At 45.6% G+C, this 22688-nt stretch overlaps 1 protein-coding gene across 1 annotated transcript in view; it reads right to left on the reverse strand.

The window, feature by feature from the left end:
• Positions 1 to 22688, reverse strand: part of VAV2 (vav guanine nucleotide exchange factor 2) — a 310317-nt gene that overhangs the window by 55978 nt on the left and 231651 nt on the right. Inside the window, exons 5-7 of the mRNA XM_077836255.1 lie at positions 6278 to 6380; positions 2089 to 2103; positions 1129 to 1227 (exon numbers count right to left, since the gene is read on the reverse strand). Of these exons, the coding sequence (XP_077692381.1) occupies positions 1129 to 1227; positions 2089 to 2103; positions 6278 to 6380 (217 nt within the window). The remainder of the gene's footprint in view (positions 1 to 1128; positions 1228 to 2088; positions 2104 to 6277; positions 6381 to 22688) is intronic.

Consider the following 22688-nt stretch of genomic DNA (forward strand, 5'->3'; position numbering starts at 1 on the left):
CCCCTCCACAGCAAAAAATCTACTCTCATAGCTCTCCTGGTTCATAACCAAGGGAATAATTTACCTCTTCCTCTGGGCTGAAACACAAGGTTAATAGTTGTTTTCAAAGAACAAGCAGGATGTACATCACTAATATGAACGTCAAAGCCTTTCTTTTTAAAAGCCTGGAATCTTGTTTAATTGTGCGGCTCTCTTTCAGAGCTTCTTTGCAGGAAAGGCAAACATTTTTAAAGGGAAAGGAAAAGAAGCAGAAATGATAGCTGGACTTTTTTTTCTTCTTTTTTTTCTTTTTTTTTTTTTTAATTCTTCTCATCTGTAATCACTGAAGGGGAAAACAATATCCAGCCTCCAGTCGGCTGCATTGCATCTTTCTGTTGCCGAAGTGTTCGTTCTTTTAAGAGAAAGAGAGAATGCACCCAGAATTTATCAAAACCAATTAAAGCCCGTGAGTGCATGCAGTGAAATGTTACTTTTAATCCAATTAGTTTCAATGGCAAGTCAGCACGGCTTCAGCACTTTCAAGAACTGCCTGGAATAAATAGGTTCTTTCAAATTATTCAATGGCGATCAAAGAGTGATAAGAAATCTACAAAAGCAAGTCTTATCTAGAGATTGTGCCTCAGCCACATAAAGAATTGAGTGTGTCTTACTGCTGAGGTTGGAATGGGGGGTGGGGTGAATACCCTTCTGAAATAACAAGGTGGTTTTTAAGTATACTTTAAATATGCAGTTATCAGATAAAATAGGCTCTTTTTTTCTGCACGTTATGGTACCCAGCCTGGGCTTACGTTTGAATACCTCTGTCCTGCCTTCTATCACAAACACCCAGTACTTTTTTCATGGTCTGTGTGTATAAAAACATCTTCTGTATTTTCCACAGTATGCATCCGATGAAGTAAGCTGTAGCTCACGAAAGCTTATGCTCAAATAAATTGGTTAGTCCCTAAGGTAAAGCCACAAGTGTTCCTTTTCTTTTTGCAAATACAGACTAACACAGCTGTTACTCCGGAACCCAGTACTATGGAGCTCTAGAAGCAAGAACTAATCCAGCAAGAGTAATGCAAGATCAAATGCAACCAGAAGCTGTTGACATGAAACGCAGTGATAGAAAAGAAGGCCGGCTCTCACCTTTTCTATGTCTTCAAGTGTCTTGTAATATTTGGCCTCGGTTTCCTGAATTTCTAGCAAACAGCAATTTCTTTTGTCATCTTCTGTCATTCCCATTTTCTAGAGAAATAAACAACACACGCTTGAGTGTCCTTAGAGTGTTTCAACCTGCTTGCTTATAGTGGCTCTTCAATGTGTCATTCAGTGACAGCAAACTCCCAACTAACACAAGCTCAGGAAGCCAGAAACCAAATTTTCAATCATTTATGTGAAAGGGATCCATTTCTGTCTGCAAAACGCTGGGTGAAATCCTGGCTCTGCTGAAGTTAACGGCAAAACTCCCATTGGATTTAATGTCACCCTTTGCATTTACTATACAATTTACATAAAGGACGAAAACCAAAAAGATGTCAGGGCCCTGCTTTTCTGAACCAATGGGCATTAATGGGAACGTCTGCCCTGTCATCTGCTCTGTCTCTCTCTCTTTTTTTAAAAAAAAGTTGTTTGCTTGTGTGGAGCTCATAAGTGCCTAAATGGGACTTAGGTGGTACACTTGTATGGGTCACCAGTGTTGCCAACCCCCGTGATTTTATCCTGACTCTCGTATTTGGTGCTTTTCTTAAAGCCCCAGCTCCTGATTATCTGAGAATCTCAGCTTTCCTTTTTGCTAGAAAAGTAAGATTCTAGCCCTCATGGTTGCACAGAAAAGCTAGAAAACGTGATGCCCTAAGTGCTCAAAAAGCAGAAGGCAAATATTAAATAACCCCAAATGTATTTTTTTTTAAACTCATGATTTTTAGCGCAATCTCATAATTTGTGGATGGGGCCCTGGGTCATGATTTTTGAATGCTTGGGGTTAAGCAGTACTGAGTCTGCAATAGGGGAGAATTACCACTCTTTGTACAACCCATATGAAAGAGTGTAAGACAGTATATTGGCCAGACAGAAACCAAACTCTTTTGGTCACTGTCTCCTACTTACCTGCATGTATCTAATCTGAAGCATGCAGAAATATAAGCAAAACCAATTAACATTATACATTTGGCATTACAAATTGCCTTTTTTTTTTCTTCTTTTAAATGTTCATCAATTTTTCCTCAACATTTAGACGAAAGTACAGGCCGCTACCATAAAAATAAAGAACTTTATGCTTTTGCTAAAGAGGAGGAAGGGAAGTCAGGAGCTAAGAAAACATTGAGGACCAGATCTTCAGCATGCGCGTATCCGTGTAGCTTCACCGGAGTCAGTCACTGACCCTCAGTGTCTGCATGAAGTTTAAAAATACTTAAAAGGGCATAATTATGAATTCATAGACCATAAGGCCAGAAGGAACCATTAGAACATTTAGTCTGACCTCCCATATAACACAGACCAGGCCAGAGAATATCATCCAGTTACCTCCATATTGAGCGCAATAACTTATGTCCGGCTACAACACCTCTTCCAGAAATGCACCCAGTATTGATGTGAAGACTTCGAAAGATGGAGAATCCATCACTCTCTTTGGTAGTTTGCTCCCATGATTACTCACCTTCACTGTCCCAAAGGTGTGCCTTATTTCTAAACGTGTGCCCAGAATTCATCTGGTTTTAACTTCCAGCCATCGGTTCTTAGCACGACTTTCTCCACTAGATTAAAGAGCCCTTTGAGTAATCAGTATTTTCCTCCCCATTATCAAATCATGTTGTGATCTTCTGTTGGATAAACCAGACAGACTGACCTCCTTGGGTATCTCTACACTGCGTCTGGGAGCAAGCTTCCCAGCCACTTGTGTTAATGGGGCTTGTGCTCGTGCTCTAAAACTGGTTGTGTAGACGTTGTGGCTCGGGCTCTTGAACCTGGAGGGGCAGGCGCTGGAGGGTTGGGCTTGACAGCCCAAGCCACAGTGCCCAAGCAACATCTACACAGCTATTTTGAGTGTGCTAGTGGGACCCTTGCTAACACAAGTATGCGGACCAGGGCTTTCGCTCTCAGGGGCAGTGTAGACACACCCGCTAAGTCTCACACTACAGGGCACTTTGCATATGGCTTAAGGAGCTTACTGTTTGAATTTTCCTTGAGAACAAACAAGTCTATTTTTTAAGGGGCCTCCGGGAAGGTGGCGGTTGCTTGAAAGGTCTTTTTTAGGGTGGCTGGGATATTATTTCCCCTTCCTGCAAACAGGGCTTTGTAGCGGAGCCCAGAGCTGGAGCCCGGAGCAGCTCCGGAGCAGTGAAGCTGCAGGTTTTTGCCTGGAGCTGGAGCGGAGCCGGAGCACAGCTCCAAAGCCCTGCCTGCAAGATCCCGTTGGTTGCCGCCCTACATGGTGGAGGCTGCTCAGCGTCCACAACTGAGACCAGGTGTTCAAAAAAGCCCCACCCCCAACGTGCTGAGCGCTTCAGAAAACCCAGCTCCAGCTGGGAGTACTGAACCCGGCCAAAAGTTCCAGCCTCAATGTAGCCGGGGACAAACCAGGGTTTGCACTGTCTCATCTAATGGCACGTCTGTCGCCAGTCCCCATTAGTTCAATGGGCTGAATGCCTTTAGGTTACGTCTACACTGTGAGCTAAGGGGGTGACTCCCAGCGTGGGCAGACATACTCGCGCTAGCTCCCGTCTGAGCCAGCACACTCACAGCAGTAGTGAAGCCGTGGTAGCCCGGGCTGCTACAGCTGCAAACTCCATCTTGCCCCGGGACTCAGCCTACGCGAGGCTGCACCTTCTGCTGAACTGCGGCAATCGACACAAAACCTGCACCTGGCATCATCACACTGTTCTCAAAACGATGGTGACAGCCCAAGATCTCAACTTGTGTCATGACAGAGAGGTGCATCAAAGCCTCATGACTCAGGCGGGAGGAAACCAGCGTGCAGCTGTCAGAGCCAGCATGGAGCTGAACCTTTAAAACATCAGTCTGATTCTAAGCATCCCAATAACCGCCTTCCTTGAAGTCCTTGGAAAGCTATAAAAATAAATCCCACACTTGTTACATCCATTTAAAACCAAATTAAACCTCTGATGGGAGCAGAATCCTGCTTTGGAATGACAGCTTCCATGGATGTATATTTTTGGTTGGTGTCTTTTAACTTGCATTTTTTTATTGACATCTTCATATTTTACCAGCATGCATTAACTTGAAAGCATTCAGCAGTTACTTCTAAGATATTGAGGGAAGGGAAATGGTTTATTGGATTTTTAAATCAGAGGCTAAAGCTTTTATTAATCAGCCATTAATAACAATATTCGGGACAGCATAACAAAATCTAAGGTTGTAAATATGAAATATGCAAAATGGGCTATCACAACCACTGTGAACTAATCCCAGGATTTTACAAGAAGCACGTCGTGCGTGGATTGCTTCCAGAAATCTGGGGGGAATCTCAAGTGGGGAGGTTTTCCTTCATTTTAACCTTGCTTGCACTAGGGAATTCTACCCCAAAAATCCCACTAAAAGCATCAGTAGACGTCCTAGTGCAAATAAAGCTCCTGCGGGTGGATGTCTTAGGATGCATCCGATGAAGTGAGCTGTAGCTCACGAAAGCTTATGCTCAGATAAATTGGTTAGTCTCTAAGGTGCCACAAGTCCTCCTTTTCTTTTTGCGAATACAGACTAACACGGCTGTTACTCTGAAACCTGTCAGCTTGTGTAGACACTCATGCTAGCTCTCACCTGAGCTAGTACACTAAAAATAGGTCTCCAGAGACTCTGATCCCCATTAAACTAGCAGACTCTCCATCGAAGTCAGTGGAGTTACGCCAAGTGTAGAACTGAGGAGAGATCAGAGCCCACGTTCCTGGCAGCTCAGTGACAGAGTTTGCATCCTGGGCTCACTCAGACTCTGCGAAGCAAAGTTCCTGCCAATCCACACCTCCAATTGCCAGCTGCAGCAATCTGTGACTTACGATTACAGGTCTTGCTCAGGGAATTTAATTGACCAGTGAACTTGTCCATTTATCCTGCTTTCTCCCAGAGTTATGAATCTTGGCAGCTGTAGTGTGCAGCCAGAAGACAGTAATTAGAATCTACACGGATCCCGGGGGTGGAAGAATTTCACATGAATCTCAAGAAGTTTGGATGTTCATGCTCCACTGATGAGTTCTCTTGAAATTTTGCATCAGCAGAAACAACAAATGTAGTGCATCCCAACGGTTAGCTGGGAAAAGAGCCTCCTTGGCTTTTTTCCTTTTCCATGATACTAGTTATTTGGTAGCATGCTCTGGGAGAACATTTTACATATGCATCCAGTGTAATATACTGCTCTGTTCCTAGACAACACACAGCTTCATTCACAGAGTAATTGATCTAAGGGAGAAATTCTCTGCCATGCAGAGTAATGTAGGCAGCACTTAAATCCTCAAAATAGGACGTAAGTGGTTTGTCGGCGTTGTCCCGACCCCTCTGCATAGGGAAGAATTTCATTCCCAAAAGATTCCAGACAAAGCTTGGTATCACAGAAGCAGTAGTGACTGATCCAAGGCCCACTGAAATCAACATGAGCCTTTCCATTGGTGTCCATGGGCCCTTAGAGCGTAGAGCCCTGTTATAATTCCCAACCTCGTGTAGCTTTTGGCTGAGACTTTCAAAGCTGACTAATGGATTTGGATGCTCAAATACCCATTAAAATTAATTCAGGGAGTCAGGCATCCAACCCTCTTAGGCAGCTTTGTAAATCTCAGCCTTAGGATATACCAGAGCAGGTAGATTTTAAGTGGTACAGTAAAAATACCCAAGAGAAAAACTGCATCTTCATTGCAAATATCTGTCAACTCTCGCCTGGATCTAAAAATACTTGCAGTGTAACACACACAACAGGCTAATTGTGCAGGTATGAGTCACATCTCTCACCTTAGAAAGGGATGAAGTGACACATGCTGCTTTGGCTCAGCAGTGAGTTACTATTTTTGCACTTCCTTTACAATGGGGATTTCTTAGAACTTCTTTCCTCCCATCCTTTAGATGACAGCACCATGGAAAGCCTTTGAGAAACCCTACAGGATTAGCTCTATCTCTCTTCTTCTCACTGTCTCCCTTTCCCCTCCCACCTGCTTCTCTCCCCTCCCCCACCCACTGAGCTCACTTCCAAGGAATGACTCAAACAAGTTTGAGATCATTATCTTTCATCGGTGGTGCACTGTTTGTTTGTTTTTAAACCCCCTTCAAGATATGGCATTTAAAATGCATAAATTGTTACCATGGGTTGTTGAACTTCCACTTTGATGATATCTTCGTAGATATCATCGCCTTCATCTTCACAAGGGACGCAGTCGTAAATATCCTCCCCCAGATCATGTTCACTGAAAGGAACATAAGAGGATTTAGAAATACAGAGGATACATTTGCTATAGATTATGCAAGCAAGCTGCTGCATCCAGGAAAGAACGGGGGAGGGGGAAGAGGGAGACATCCCAAAAAACTTTTATGTCATCATTTCTCTTTCCCATTTTGCATTAAGGAGGCACTTCTTTTTTGTATCAGCTACCACAGTATGATTTCACCTCCAGGCCTCCCACTCGGATACTGGAACGATGCAAAACACTTTGCGGTGTAAGCCCAGGGACCTAGCCATCATCACAAGGCAGCATGGACTAGTGGATAGGAAACTGGAGTGGGATTTAGGAGCTCTGGGTTCTACTCTTGGCTCTGCCTTGGGCAGCTCACTTCTCTGTGCACTTTTATTTCCCTCCCCCACTTTCGTCTGTCTTCTCTATTAGATTGGGAGCTTTTCAGGGCAGGAACCATCTCTCTCGAAGCGTTTGCACTTTTAGCTGGGGCCTTTGGGCACTGCTGCAACACAGATGACACCTACGTTTACACCAGCGTCTTAGGTAAAACTCCACACCTGTAGTACTTCTAAGAGACCAGCCTATTTCAAACATCAAAAGAAACTGGTGCCCCTCCTGGCCTCAGACACTGCAGCTATTTACAGCACTTTGGCTGTTCTAAGCACTGGTTGGACATCACCCCTGGGAGGCTCACAGATTCATCGATTTCAAGAGCAGAAGGGACCATTGTGATCACCCAGTCTGACCTCCCACTGACTGCACACTAAGCCTGCGCTCTGACTCAGGGTGGAGCCCAAGGCCCTCTTCTGTCCACACACAGATCAGTCTGACTCGGGTCAGCAAGCACTCAGGACCCTGCTAGGCAGGTGGGTCAGAGCCCAAGTCCCACCGTGACTGGGTTCCAAGCCCTGTCTCTTTGGAGTGTGGATGCAGCTCAAGCCACAGACCAAAGCCAGAAGGCCTGCATAGTATGGTATGGATGTGTTAGCATGACTGAGAGACCTGGGTTCAGCAATGATAAACCCAGGTTTACAATGCAGTGTGAACGCTCAAGCATAGGCTTGGAAATATCAGGCTTACAAGGCTGGGTCCCACAGACCTGGGCTTAGTGTGCAGCGTTGACATCCCCGCACAGGCTACAGCCAAAATCAGGGCCAAGATGCAGAGTACTATACAAACACCGAGTGAGAGTCCCTGCCCCAAAGAGCATTATTACCCCTGTTTTACATATGGGGAACCGACTGAGAGGTGAGGGGACATGCCCAAGGTCGCACAGGGAATCAGTGGCAGAGCCAGCATTAGACCGCAAGTCCCCCTCACACCCAGCCCTGTGCTCATTCCTTCAGAAACTGTTGCCTTCCAACGGGCTTGGGGGAAATGCACGCGGCTGACGAGGTATCTGAAAACACACATGTGCATCCAGTTGCTTCTTCGCTATGAGGCGGATGAAAGAAACAGGACCAATATTCTTGACACTTGGTTACTCTTTCAGCTGACCCACGGTGTTGATGAACTGACAACGCATGAAGCAATTGGCCATTTATTCCTGTTCCACTTAGTAAACACTGGCTCAGACGCTGAGCTACTATCCATCACCGTAGCTCCGCTGCCTCGGATGGATCTACGCCAACTTACACCAGCTGACGATCTCGCATTTTATCCAAAGTGCCAAATTCAGACCTGGGGCCAGCTCCATTGGCTCCAACAGATTTGCCCCCATGTACACAAGTCATTGAATCTGGCCCAGAGAGGGGCCTGGAGCCATAGCTCATACACCCTTTATTGGCAGTACTGGCATTTTAACAGCGCTCAGGGGCCGCAAACAGGTCTGGGACCTGCCTGTAGTAGCTGATGTGCAAACACACACAGACCCTGTTCTGAAGAGCTTAGAATCTAGACTTTAATCACACACACACACCCCGCAGAGAGAGAGAGTGACTGTGAGCAGCAGAAAAATAAATCTGTGTAGATTTTTTACAGCCTTATTTTTCAGTTGCTAAATATCTATTACTCTGACCATCTCTCCTGTATGTCTCCTACCACACTTACACTCTGTTACCCACATTCCCAAAGCAGTCCGTACCCCGAGGCATAACTATAAGGAGGCTTGGCATAATTAAGTTTTTATTTTTTTGTAAAATAATTTTGACGGATAACATCAGTGTTTATTTTCAAGCATTTTAAAATCAATTTACATTTTCACAGTTGTGGGCATTTATTGGGGGCAGTGCGGGAGGGGGTCCACATGATTATTGTTTAATGACAGTAGACACTGAAACTGAAAAAAAGTTAAAGCTTTATAGAACCGTTTAAACCCAAACTGTCAACATCACATATCAAAATATACATCGTAAATGTCCTTAAATCAAACTCTAACAAGTTCTCAAGCAGCATTTGTCTTTCTTTGCCTGTCTGTACATTTTGATCATCAGCAAAGGAAATACTTTGTCGTCAGTTTCTGTGTGTACAGTGAAATCGACTTTTACCAATAAAAAACTAATCCTTCCAAGCCTAATTAAAAGTGTTAATGGGCTTAATAAATTCTACAGGGTTAAAAACAGCAATGTGGCTCTGAGACCTTGAACTGTCAGATCAAGTTTACACTAACAGCTGTCTGAGCTGTTAACTTCCAAAAGGGTATCGGAACGGTGTTCTTCCCCTTTCTTTTAACTCAGAAATGCTTGTGGCGATCTTACAGCTGAAACACAAAGCTTTGTTTCTTGTAGCACAAGGGGAAATATTGCCACTCTGTGCCAGTGCTTTCTTTAAACGCTGTGTGTGATAGAATCACACATCCTGTGTTCAAAGCTATGCTCTGGCAACCTTTGCTTCCACAAGTCATTGAAATGCTAGAGAAGATCCCTACACAGCCAGAGGAACAAGAGAAGGTTCAGGCAGAGGGGAGAGCAGCACACAAAGAGACTATATTTAAGCAACAGATCTTTATTGTTATTATTTTTATTAATACAATTATTATGGCAGTGCACAGATACTCTGACTGGGCCCCACTGTGCTGCTAGGTTCTGTGCTGACACAGATCCCAGATCTGGAGTCAGATCCATATGGACGTACTCCAGCATGTGCATGGGGCCTCACTGACTTTCATGGGACTCTGCACAAGTGCACAGGTCCAAAGGGGTGGATCCAACTGGGGAAACCCGGATGCAAGAGGAAGATGCAGAGATGATAGTCCTATTCAAATAGCCATTGCCCACTCCCATGATTTTACTGTGAGTATTGTGAGTTTTGGTGTGTTTCTTAAAGCCCCAGCTCCTGGAGTCATGTGAATACATGCAAATCTCAGCTTTCATTGTTACAGAGTGAGTTTCTACCTTGATGGTTGCGAGAAAAGCTTGAAAAAACAACTCAAGTGCACCTTAAAGACTTATGGGGGGAAAAGCAGAAGGCAAATGAGAAGAAATCAACATTTTGTAAAAATCTCATAATTTTTATGCCAATCTCATGATTTTGAGCACTTGGGATTGGTGATATTGAACTAGAAACATGAAGTTGGCCTCAGCTTGATTTTAAACATATTTCTTTTATTTTACACACACACACACACATATACAGTATGTACATTGAAGATCAAAGAAACATGGGCTTTGGATTTACAGTGTTTGTTTCATTCAGTGGCTCAGTAAATCTAAAAGAGGCTAAATGCTGATCTCAGTTATTCGGATGTATTATTTATACTGAGATAGCATATACCAGTCACTGATCAGCGCTGCCCTGTGCCAGGCACTGTACGAACATGGTAATACAAATAAAATAATAATGGTCCCTGGACTGAAGGGCTTGCAATCTAAGTAAATCCACCCTGCTTCTTTTAGGCTGCAGTAACAGAGTCCCCTGCACTAAGCTTGCTGTAAAATACCAGATTTGTGGGTAAAATGGTCTTTGACCTTCAATATCTTCCAAAGAGAAGAATCTGGATTGAACAATTGCTGAGTCCACCACCCGAGCGATTTCTATCTTGTCTCTGTGCTAGGCAATGTATTTTTAGAAGCCTGGATTTGAATTATTTTCACTCTCCCTAGAAAAAATATAAACAACTCTCCAGGATGAAACTCAAAGCAAACTGCTGACTGACCCAGCCAAAGATGCTAACACATCAATGCAGAGGTAGCTAAGAGGCACCCAGAATAATGTGATATTGTGCAGGATCATAGTTGACTGAGAGGCCTGCTTTCAGAAAAGCTTTGAAGAGGGCAAACAAACATTCTTAGCTGTGTGAAGTACATCTCCTTTTGCCAGAAACAGAAGGGAGCATGTAGAGAGGAACCAAATACTGTAGGCTCAGCAAAAGTCCCAATGCCTTGCAACACAGAAGGAGAGAATAAGATAGACACAAAATCCAACTCAGGATCAAGGCTGGCAAGACAACAAGACTGAAAATATTTGCAAAAGTGGGTTTTATTTCTCTTTGACGTGCCATTATTTCCGTTTCTAAATAGAGATGTAGTCGATAAAAGTACATTCTTAAAGAAACGCACCAGTGTGCTGTATCAACTCTGTTCCTACAGAACACTACGCTGCAGCTGCCATAATGCCCGCTAATAGCAGTGATCCATCTTCCCTTTTTCTAAGCGTCGTTGCTGAAGTTATTCTCTGTCCCAATATTTGTATTCTGAGCTCTTCCCCTCAGCCAGAGCGACTCCCTCCAGATTCCCAATTTATCTTCCATTCCAGCAGGCACCCATCAGATTTCTAGCCGCACCGCCATACATCATTCTGGTGGCTGGAAAGTCATTAGGAAGCTTATGGTTGAGTTAATATCGCACCTGCTATTCCTTCTATCAGCCAGCAGGACGATGGACTGGGTGACCAAGACAAAAGAGCCGTGTGTGAAGCCCCCGAACGTTGCCAGCCCAGCACCCACAGCTACCGCCCCACCATGACTAAGTCTCGGGGCTCAGCACCAGGGCATCGTTCTGTTTCCAGCTCCTGCACTGCCACTAGCTTCCCTGCGTCCTCACTCTAACATGCATCCTGACCACAGGGAATGACTGGAGCAAAACCTACGCTGTAGATCAAATGTCTCCTGGTCACATGGGCCCAAACTGTAGACAGACAGACTGATAGTCTCCCGGCCTCATGAGGCCCAGCTCCGTAACACATAGAGCTTTAAATGATGGAAAGTCTCTATGCTGGTGACAAGAGATCTGCCAGTCTGCTGCCAAAACCCCCAAGGATAAACAGAAGAAACAGCATCATTAACTTTCTCTAGATAGATGGTATGGGGCCGCTCTTTATCCCTTAAGAGTTTTTCTTGACAGCCCTGTACGATCCTGATGTTAGGTAGAGAAATAGAACAAGGCAAGCAACAACCAGGGTGTCACCACCAAGGGCACAGGTTGTGTGAAGCAGACAAAATGAGGAAGAAAGACCTTCACTGCAGCTAACATTGGACAACCTGTTATACAAACCCCCCTGCCACCCAACTCCACTCTCCAGCTACCAGCATTTAACTCCTAGCTCTCCAGGTCGAGGATTAAGACCTCCCATTTATAAAGGCCCAGAAGTAATCCACAACCACATGAATGAGTGGGGCAGCCTTCCTGAGTTAAACGATGGCTGAAAGTCACAGATGGCTTAATGTCCAAGGTGCTGAGTACCCACGTCACCCACTGAAGTCACAGATGGCTTAATGTTCAAGGTGCTGAATAATGAAGTCATAGGGAGATGCTGGTGCTCAGCACCTTTGAAAGCCAGGCCAAGGTTTCATGAGAAATCCATGTGGCAGTGTACACCAAATGAAAACAGAAGGGGGTGGAACTTCAGGGTTGTTGTTTTGTTTGTTTTTTAAAGTAATTTTACATGTGTTTTGTCCACCACCAGGAGCTGAAACCAGGCCTTCAAGCACTAAAATAAAAGCATGAGTCTCTACCATTTGGCCTAAAGGAGTCATTCCTCTAGGTGGCAGCAGTAGCAGGCTCCCATCCTCCGCGGACCAGCCACTAAGCGTAGGACGCTGAATACAGAATGAACAGTGATTCACATGACATGTTACACACAACAGAGTCTAAATATCACATGGGGTGCATTAGGCAGAATCCTACTAGCGTAAAAGTTGATTCTGTGATCTATTTTCACAGAGGGTTTGACTCTTCCATCCCCACATTCATTCCAGCATATTTCTCCCTGAGTTTCCCCTCGTTTCCTCTTTAACCCTCTGAATCAGCTTCTGAGAAGGAAAGGAGTCCTTGTGGCACCTTAGAGACTAACCAATTTATTTGAGCATGAGCTTTCGTGAGCTACAGCTCACTTCATCAGATGCATACCGTGGAAACTGCAGCAGACTTTATATATACACAGAGAATATGAAACAATACCTCCTCCCACCCCACTGTCCTGCTGGTAATAGCTTATCTAAAGTAATCATCAGGTTAGGCCATTTCCAGCACAAATCCAGGTTTTCTCACCCTCCACCCCCGCACACAAATTCACTCTCCTGCTGGTGATAGCCCATCCAAAGTGACAACTCTTTACACAATGTGCATGATAATGAAGTTAGGCCATTTCCTGCACAAATCCAGGTTCTCTCACTCCCTCACCCCCCTCCAAAAACCCACCCCCATACACACACAGACTCACTCTCCTGCTGGTAATAGCTCATCCAAACTGACCACTCTCCAAGTTTAAATCCAAGTTAAACCAGAACATCTGGGGGGGGGGGGTAGGATAAAACAAGAGGAAATAGGCTACCTTGCATAATGACTTAGCCACTCCCAGTCTCTATTTAAGCCTAAATTAATAGTATCCAATTTGCAAATGAATTCCAATTCAGCAGTTTCTCGCTGGATTCTGGATTTGAAGTTTTTTTGTTTTAAGATAGCGACCTTCATGTCTGTGATTGCGTGACCAGAGAGATTGAAGTGTTCTCCGACTGGTTTATGAATGTTATAATTCTTGACATCTGATTTGTGTCCATTTATTCTTTTACGTAGAGACTGTCCAGTTTGACCAATGTACATGGCAGAGGGGCATTGCTGGCACATGATGGCATAAATCACATTGGTGGATGTGCAGGTGAACGAGCCTCTGATAGTGTGGCTGATGTTATTAGGCCCTGTGATGGTGTCCCCTGAATAGATATGTGGGCACAATTGGCAACGGGCTTTGTTGCAAGGATAAGTTCCTGGGTTAGTGGTTCTGTTGTGTGGTATGTGGTTGTTGGTGAGTATTTGCTTCAGGTTGCGGGGCTGTCTGTAGGCAAGGACTGGCCTGTCTCCCAGGATTTGTGAGAGTGTTGGGTCATCCTTTAGGATAGGTTGTAGATCCTTAATAATGCGTTGGAGGGGTTTTAGTTGGGGGCTGAAGGTGACGGCTAGTGGCGTTCTGTTATTTTCTTTGTTAGGCCTGTCCTGTAGTAGGTAACTTCTGGGAACTCTTCTGGCTCTATCAATCTGTTTCTTTACTTCCGCAGGTGGGTATTGTAGTTGTAAGAAAGCTTGACAGAGATCTTGTAGGTGTTTGTCTCTGTCTGAGGGGTTGGAGCAAATGCGGTTGTATCGCAGAGCTTGGCTGTAGACGATGGATCCTGTGGTGTGGTCAGGGTGAAAGCTGGAGGCATGCAGGTAGGAATAGCGGTCAGTAGGTTTCCGGTATAGGGTGGTGTTTATGGATTTGTGCAGGAAATGGCCTAACTTCATTATCATGCACATTGTGTAAAGAGTTGTCACTTTGGATGGGCTATCACCAGCAGGAGAGTGAATTTGTGTGGGGGGGTGGAGGGTGAGAAAACCTGGATTTGTGCTGGAAATGGCCTAACCTGATGATTACTTTAGATAAGCTATTACCAGCAGGACAGTGGGGTGGGAGGAGGTATTGTTTCATATTCTCTGTGTATATATAAAGTCTGCTGCAGTTTCCACGGTATGCATCTGATGAAGTGAGCTGTAGCTCACGAAAGCTCATGCTCAAATAAATTGGTTAGTCTCTAAGGTGCCACAAGGACTCCTTTTCTTTTTGCGAATACAGACTAACACTTCTGAGAAGGTTCCCACCATTGACCATCAGCACCCTGCTGGCAGCAAAGGGCTTTTACAGCCACTGACTAGCAGCAACGTCATTAGGACTAGATTGTCCCCACAGGCCCAGTGGCTCAAGAACTCCAATGCACAGAGGCTCAGAATTCCCCCTTCCGGCCTCCTCCATTCAGCCCATCTCTCTCAGTGTTAAGGGATGCTGGCAAGTCTGACAGGCCCTCCCTCAAACTAAGACTGGGGTCTTGCACTGGAATTATGCTCCCAATATCAAAGTGCAAAGCATTTTCTAAGTGACGGGCTGCCACAGCCTTAATACACAACAGCCCTGGATTCGGCACAAACACAGAGAAACACAAGCACCAGTTAGATGAATCCATACTGGGGCTGAAGCATCCGAATTTAAGGGACAAGGGAGCATTACTAATTCCCACTGAGAACCAGGAGAGACACTAACAGTGACAGAATTGTGTGTGGGAGCAGCTGAGAGTCATGCATGTAGCTGTTACTCACACAAGCAGTCTCATTGATGGGCTATCACCAGCAGGAGAGTGAATTTGTGTGGGGGGGTGGAGGGTGAGAAAACCTGGATTTGTGCTGGAAATGGCCTAACCTGATGATTACTTTAGATAAGCTATTACCAGCAGGACAGTGGGGTGGGAGGAGGTATTGTTTCATATTCTCTGTGTATATATAAAGTCTGCTGCAGTTTCCACGGTATGCATCTGATGAAGTGAGCTGTAGCTCACGAAAGCTCATGCTCAAATAAATTGGTTAGTCTCTAAGGTGCCACAAGTACTCCTTTTCTTTTTTCATTGATAACAGGGATTAACATGATTAAGAGCTCCAGAACGGTCCATTAACACCTCAACAGGAATTTTGTTTGCTTATTTTGACACCTGTGGCTTTTTACCCTTAATCACTAAAGCTCCTGGTTCCTGATGCAGAGCAGCACTTAGTAAAAGCGAAGGATGATCCTGTGGCTAGAGGAGATCAGCAATAAGAACACTGGGTTCTGTTCCCAGCTCTGCGACAGACTTACTGTGTGACCTTTGGCAAGTTTTTTAACCTCTTTGTGCCTCAATTTCCTTGTCTGTAGAATGGAGACGACAATACCCACATCACAGGAGAGATGGTGGGAAGCGATTCAAGTCTGTCATTTAAGACAGATCTGTGAATGTAAGGCTCTAGAGAAGCGCCAATCAGCAAGCAGTGCTGGTATTACAATAATGAAGTCTCAGGACCTTATTTACTAAAGCATGTTCCTTTTAAACCTTTGCTGAGAAGTGGAGAGGGACTGCTATTCTTGTGGTGAACTATCAGACGTGTAGATCAGACAATCTCCCAGGACAGACTGTAGGTTGTAGAATCTTTCTGCTTTGTATATTACTGTTGACATCAGTTCTTTTCGCATATTGATTTTCATTGATCTTTGCGAGTCATGTGCCCCAGTTGGAAATAGACAACTATTAAAAAAATATATCAAGAGGATTTTAGTCTGTAGCAACTTAATAACACAGCATTACTGTGACAATGAACGATGGCCAGATGCTCAGATGGCATAAATAGTATCATTCCATTGATTCAGTCAGAGATGTGCAATGTTAAGCCAGCTGAGGATCTGGGGTAACATTTTCAAGAGAGCCTCATTCCTATTTTCAAAAGTGATTTAAGACCATAGGAGCCTAAGTCTCATTGAAATGGGGTTCAGGCTCCTAAGGGCCTGTGACAGTTCTCAGGGCACCCAGGACTCAGAGTCACATTGTTATCCCCCACCTCCAGTGTGAAGGTATCTTGCCTGTGTGGGTGTCAGCTCCCTAACTCCACCAGCCTTCCAGCCGCTCTCCTCTGGGCTATGCCAGCCCAGTTTCCACCTTGCAGGTTACCAGGAGGTGTACCCCAGCCCTGGAGTCCCTCTGAAGCTTTCCCCTGGGATACCCAGCTCCTAACACTGGCTACTCACAGAAAATCCAAATCCTCTGCTCCCAAAGGAGCCGTGTACTGCAGATTACCAGTTTCACCTTAAACTGTGAAATGCACGGCACTTGTGAGCACTTCTAATAAACAAAAATAGGTTCATTTAAGAAAGAATAGAGATTTAGCTAGAAACAAGAGAGTGTGGTGGGAACAAATGGGAATAATACAAAACAAAATACAAACCTGGATCTGCGCTTATTAATAGTTACCTTTTCTATCTAATAAAGCAGGTTTTCCCCAAAGTTGTGTCTGTTGCAGAGCTGGCTTGGTTTCACAAGAACCAGGATCCAAACATTCATGAAAGCACTTGCACTCCATAAGGGGTTTCCTCAGTGACTAGATACCAAGTTTCAGAGTAACAGCCGTGTTAGTCTGTATTCGCAAAAAGAAAAGGAGTCCTTGTGGCACCTTAGAGACTAACCAATTTATTTGAGCATGAGCTTTCGTGAGCTACAGCTCAAGTGAGCTGTAGCTCACGAAAGCTCATGCTCAAATAAATTGGTTAGTCTCTAAGGTGCCACAAGGACTGCTTTTCTTTTTGTAGATACCAAGTGTTTCTCCCTCCTCTGTCTCATACTGAAACAGCCTTTTGTTTCTATTCATAGACAGCACCAGCTCCTGTCTTGTTGTAATGTTCCTTTTTACACCTTCAAGTGGTTTCGATTGTCTGCAGTTGCTGCTGATGGTTTTCCATTAAAAGTCTTGGGACTGAGCAACGCTAAACAATTCAGCCGTGCATTACATCACCGGTCAAATGGGATGGAGTTGTGGGGGGAGGGCGATAATTCCCCCTATGGGCCATCACCAAGACACATTATCTCCTGGTAACTAATTTTTTACTCCAAATCCATAAAGCATACTTTCAATATCAATACATTATTCCTTAAATATTACATAAATATACATACATCTCACAATGCTTATGAATCTTGAGAAGTTACAAGCTTTCCATATATACCTTACATGTTATTCTTCACAGATAAATAAGCTGTAAGATGTGTTTGGTGTAGTGACCAAGGTGAGAGTTGTTTGCAAAGAATTGGGGCTCCTTTGCTAAGGAGCCTCTGTGTCAAGGGACCTAACTCACTTTTGAAAATAGGACAAAAACTCCACCAGTGGTTTTGAAAATTTTACCCCTGTCTATAGAGAATGATCTCCTTGCCGAAGGATTTTTGAGTCATCTTATAGAAGTGTATAGTAGCAATATCATTCTCTATTCTACAAGATACAGTTCTCTGGACTATAAAATGTGTTTTAAAAAACCCCAGAGAGAGGTTATAACTTTCTATTAAATTCTACTGGACTTTTCATAAAGCCGTGGCATCGCTACTTGGTATCTTGGGATGCGAACAGAAGGATCTCACAGATACTGTGTCTAGGTTTAGCATTTGTCAAAGCAGCTGATTGCAAATATATGTTTGGAGAAAGATGCTGTATACAAAGGAAACAGAAGTTGAAACGGAGACTCTTTGGAGGGACATTCTTGGATAATGTAGGGCCAGAATTTCAGGTGTTCAACAATTTTTAAAAAGTTGTATAAAATCTAGTATTAGTAGAAACATTTTAAGAGGAGTTTTAAAAAAACCTAAAGGAATTATTTCTCTGTTCCTTCTGCAGTCCTAGCAATCCACACATCACGGTGTTGTGGTAGAGCAGTCACTACTGCCAGCCCTAGCTGTTCTACAATCATGAGACTGGTGTAAAAATCATTATTTAAACCAGATCTTTATTTGCCTTGCTTTGGGAGCCTTTAGCAGTCACCTTTTCCACGCTTTTCTCTGCAACCATCAGAGCTAGAAACTGACTGTTTTTAAATAAAAGCTGAGATTCTCATATAATCTCCCGACTCCAGGAGCTGGGTCTTTAAGAAACCCCCAAATATTGCAAGACTCATCACAAGAGCTATCAGCAATGTACACAGAAACGAAAAAGTAAAACTTCCGTGGGTAGAAAGAAGTGTGGCTTTCCACCCCAGTCCAGTAGCCCCAAACTATGCATTCCACAGCGTCTCTCCCTTCTCAGCTAAGAGTTTCACAGAGACTTGGGATATAAGCAGTGATGCTGCAGGGATTGCTTCGTCGTATGCACTTGACAGAGAGTCCAACCCTGCTTCTGTTGAAGCTGGCACCTGTATGAGGTGCGCTCCCCTGATAGAAACATTCGCACCTTTCACTGCATGTGGCTGCCTGTATGAGCTTGAGGGAGGCACCAACTTATCCAGTGTGGTCATATATCATGGTGGAAAGGCGAGGAGAGAACCAGAGGCAGTACCACTTCCCTGCTTAACCTCTGCCTGCCTGTTACAACTGATAACATCAGGATACAGGCTAATAGGCAAGGGGGTCGGGAGTAAAAGGGGAATTCTGCATTTTTGTTTCAGGGCAGTGACCCAGGTGCAGCATGGGGGACTGTGCTGTGGGTGCTCGTTTCTGGCTTTGAAGAGGCTTCTCGGTAGCCTGGCTGTTTGCAGCGTTGTGAATACTTGCACGGAGGGGTCAATTTGTCAGGAATATAAAGCTCAGTCTATAACTGACTGTCCTGCTACTTTCCTGCCTCAAATCTGCTTGTGAAGGAAACTTTTTTTGGGGAGAGGGCCTTGAGTGATCTTTCCTGGCTAAGCAAGAGCTATAGGATTGCACAGTAATTGCTACAGAATCCGATTGGTTTCACCCATATTACATTCAGCAGCGCTGCTCCCGTTACGAGTCTCACACAACACCCACTGTGTTTGCAGGGGTATATCCAAATCCTTCCCACGGGACAATATGCTTTTCTGAGACAAAGCAAAGTCTGTCGGCAAATCTGTCCCTGGTGTGAGTGCATGAACCTCACTGGAGTTACACCCAGGGTGAACATGCCCCCAAGCCAAACCAAACAAAGATTAGCTGCCAAACAGTCAGGATCCAGGGTCACTTTCTCGGAAAGTCTTTTAATGCTTTCCAGTGTCCTGAGGAAGTCAGCTGTGCCCAACACACCAACACGACTATGTTTAAAGGAGGGGAAATAGTAACAGGTACTATACATTTTAATGCCTTGAGCAAAACCACATTTAGGGCTCCTTCCTCTGTGCGTGTGTGCGCACGTGCCTGCATGTATAAAAAACGGACCATAAAATATCCCAAATGACAAGCTGAAATGTGCTGTTCTGGCCACAGGCCCTTTTTATGCTGGGAGATGTAAAACGATCATTAAAATTGTTACTAGGAAACCAAAACGGACATTCTGCCCAGGGTACATCATACGTCATTGTCAATTGGCAGGGGGGTGGATGGGGAAGTAAGGTGGGGTTGAGGGAGAGGAGCCATGCAAAGCAAATTGCAGTGTCACTAAAAGCAGAGAACCCAATGAGCCCCTCCACTGCGAGGCTGTAGGTAGCTGATGGGCTGACTGGAGCATGTATGCTTCCACTTAACAATCACCCCCCTTTCCTTCCTTAATTCGAGCGGTCCCCAAGAAAATCACAGCGTTCCACGATCCTGTGAAGTGCTGAGCATCTTCCAGCATCAGACTAACTTTCCAATGGTCCCCACTTGTCAAGGCTGGGGAAGGCCAAACCACCGGGTCTGCAGTAACCGCGGCGTTTTGGATTGTGGGTACAAGTTGCGGAACGCGTGCCCAAAAGCGATTCCTCTCCCCCGTCTGCTCTTTCCGTGGCATCAGGGAGCTGGCTCCTCATACGTTTCCACTCAATAGCCAAAGGGAGAGAGGAGACAGGTGCAGCTGGGAAGCGCCATTCGCACGCTGTCAACGCCTGCATGGCGCAAGCCTAGGAAGAACTAATGCACCGGGGTGATCGAGTCAGTCAGAAGCGTGACTAACTTGGGCTGGGATGCTGGCACCCAAATCCTACTGAAATTCAGTGGGAGCTGGGCAGCTAACTTCCTTAGGCTCCTTGCAAAATCCCAGCCATAAAGCTCCAAAAAAGAATTTTATTGAGGAGGATATGAGAAGAGACACAAAGCACTGGCCCCCAATCCAACTCCCTCAAGCTCCTTTCATATCCGTCCTCCACTCTCCTTTTCATGCCTTCATCCGTGCTACCCCTTACGCTCTACCCGCTCCTTTTGCGCCTTTCCTTCCTTCAGATCTTTGCACTGTTTGGCGCTCTGACCATCACCTGCCCCACTGATTTAAGGAGTCAGAACGGAATGATCCGTCCGGCTCTCACCCTTATTCACACATACAGTTCCGTTGACTTCAATGAGATTCTCATATGAATAGTGGGCACCCCGATTGCAAACTCGGTGTCTCAGGGACCATGCCTTCCTCTGCACCTTGTAATGGACCCAAAACAAAGGGACCACTCAGAAAACCATAATTAGTGATAACAAGCCAAGCAGAGTGCCAGCTTCCCCCTAACACCCTGTTATTCCAAGTTCTAGCCTCACGTAAGCAGAGGCTGACGTGAAACAAGTGCCCCACAGGAATTAGATTTAGAGCAACAAATTCACCTCAGACTGGTCTCAGTGAACACACACACCAGATGTGGCCACACCGCGGCTCTTTCACAGTTCAAATGCGATTCCTGGAGCCTCCCCCATGACCCCTGCCCCACAGAAGCCGACTCCGTGGATGCTCCGGGGCTGGGGCACCCGGGGGGAAAAATGGTGGGTGCCCCCATCAACTCCCCGCCTCCCTCCCCATGCCTCCCACCCACAGCGATTGGGGGGGAGTGAGGACACGGCGTGCTGAGGAGGGGGGCAGAATGGGGCAGGAAGAGGTAGGGTGGGAGTGGAGCAGGGATGAGAAGAAGTGGGTGGGGCGTTGGAGGAAGGGGTGGGGTGGGGACAGGGCCTGAGGCAGAGCTGGGGGTCGAGCATCCCCCAGCACTTTGGAAAGTCAGCGTCTGTGTCCCCTCCCCGGCCCCAATCTTCGGCTACCAAACTGGGGGAGGGAGGTTGTGACTTCTGCTCTGCTGCAGGGTCGGGGGGCTAGGGACTTCTGCCCAGCAGGGTGTGGGGGGGTCCTCAGGGCTTTAGCCTCGTGGGGGGTGGAGGGGATGCCACAGCTTGGGGCTTCAGCCAGGTGTGCCCCACGCCCCCGCCCCACAGAGATGAAGCCTCGAGCCCCAGCAAGCACCATCCTGTGGGGCACGTTGTGAGTGTCCTGCGCCTCTCAAACTTATGAAGATTATTGTATGCGGCTCAGAGGGTCAGTAAGTTTGGCCACCTAAATGCAGGGTTAGTGAGACAATGCACTCTGCCACCAAACCCATAGCACTTGTACTGGGGAACAGTGGCTCTCCCTCCAAGGTATGATTTGTAGGGTCCAGCAGCTTTGACAATGTCCCTTGAAGCTTTTTAATTAGGGGAGAGGCATTTTCAATGTCTGTGTCCTTAAAGGGCTGCAGCTTAACTGCATGTAGCTATTTTTATTGATTTATAGGAGGGTCTGAGTTGCAAAGTTCAGATCCAGATTTACACTTCCCCCAATTTGAGGGGTGTCCGAGCTCAGCAATCAAGCTCATTTACAGGGAGGGACTAAACACAGAATTTGGTTGTGCATCTGACCTTCAATATCCAGGTGTCAGATCTTAGGCCCATCTGATCAGAGAAGCTGCACTGGGGGCACCAGACAGGGCACCAAGAATACCTGCGTTCTCTGTGACTTTGGGCAAGTCATTTCACCTCTGTGCCTCTGTTCCCACCGGTGTCTGTTTAGATTGTAAGTTCTTTGGGGGCAGAGACTCTCTCTCTCGCTCTGTGTTTTCACAGTCACTAGCCCAATGGGGCCCTCGATCTCAATTGCTGCCTCCAGGGCCCTGCTGTAATATTCATAATAATCCTGAATTTTAAAAATAGACAAAAATTAAGCACTGTCTTTACAGTGCACAAGAGCAAAACCATATTATGCTGGTACGCGAACATAAGACAGTAACGACCAGCAGAGCAGCGGCTGGTTTGTCTGATTTATTTGGAATCTGGCCACGCAGCCACTATGAAGTGGGTTTTTGAAGTCTTAGGGGTTGTCTAGCTGGAGAGCCAGGACATGGCAAGCCAGGGTGTGAACCTAGAGCGCACTAGTCTGCCATGCAGTCACTTACTATCCCCCATTTCAAAGCGCAGTAGGTCAAAGTGCCCTGTGGCATTATGTGCTGTAGCAGGATCCACGCACACGTGCACAGCAAGCTACCGAGCTGTAGATTCACACCCTGGTTTGCCGCCCTCTAACTCGCTGTGTAGACAACGCCTTATAGGTTTACAGAAGGAATAAGAGTGGTACTCTGAGGACGGGGCCTGATCCAAAGCTCAGTATCCTACGGGCTTTCAGTCGGTCCCTCTGGAGCTCAAGTATGGCTGAGCCCCTTGTGAAGATAAATTAGTCACAGTCTAAGGCTGTGTCTACACTGCCACTT

The sequence above is a fragment of the Eretmochelys imbricata genome, chromosome 16 (assembly GCF_965152235.1).
Source record: "Eretmochelys imbricata isolate rEreImb1 chromosome 16, rEreImb1.hap1, whole genome shotgun sequence".
Taxonomy (NCBI): domain Eukaryota; kingdom Metazoa; phylum Chordata; order Testudines; family Cheloniidae; genus Eretmochelys; species Eretmochelys imbricata.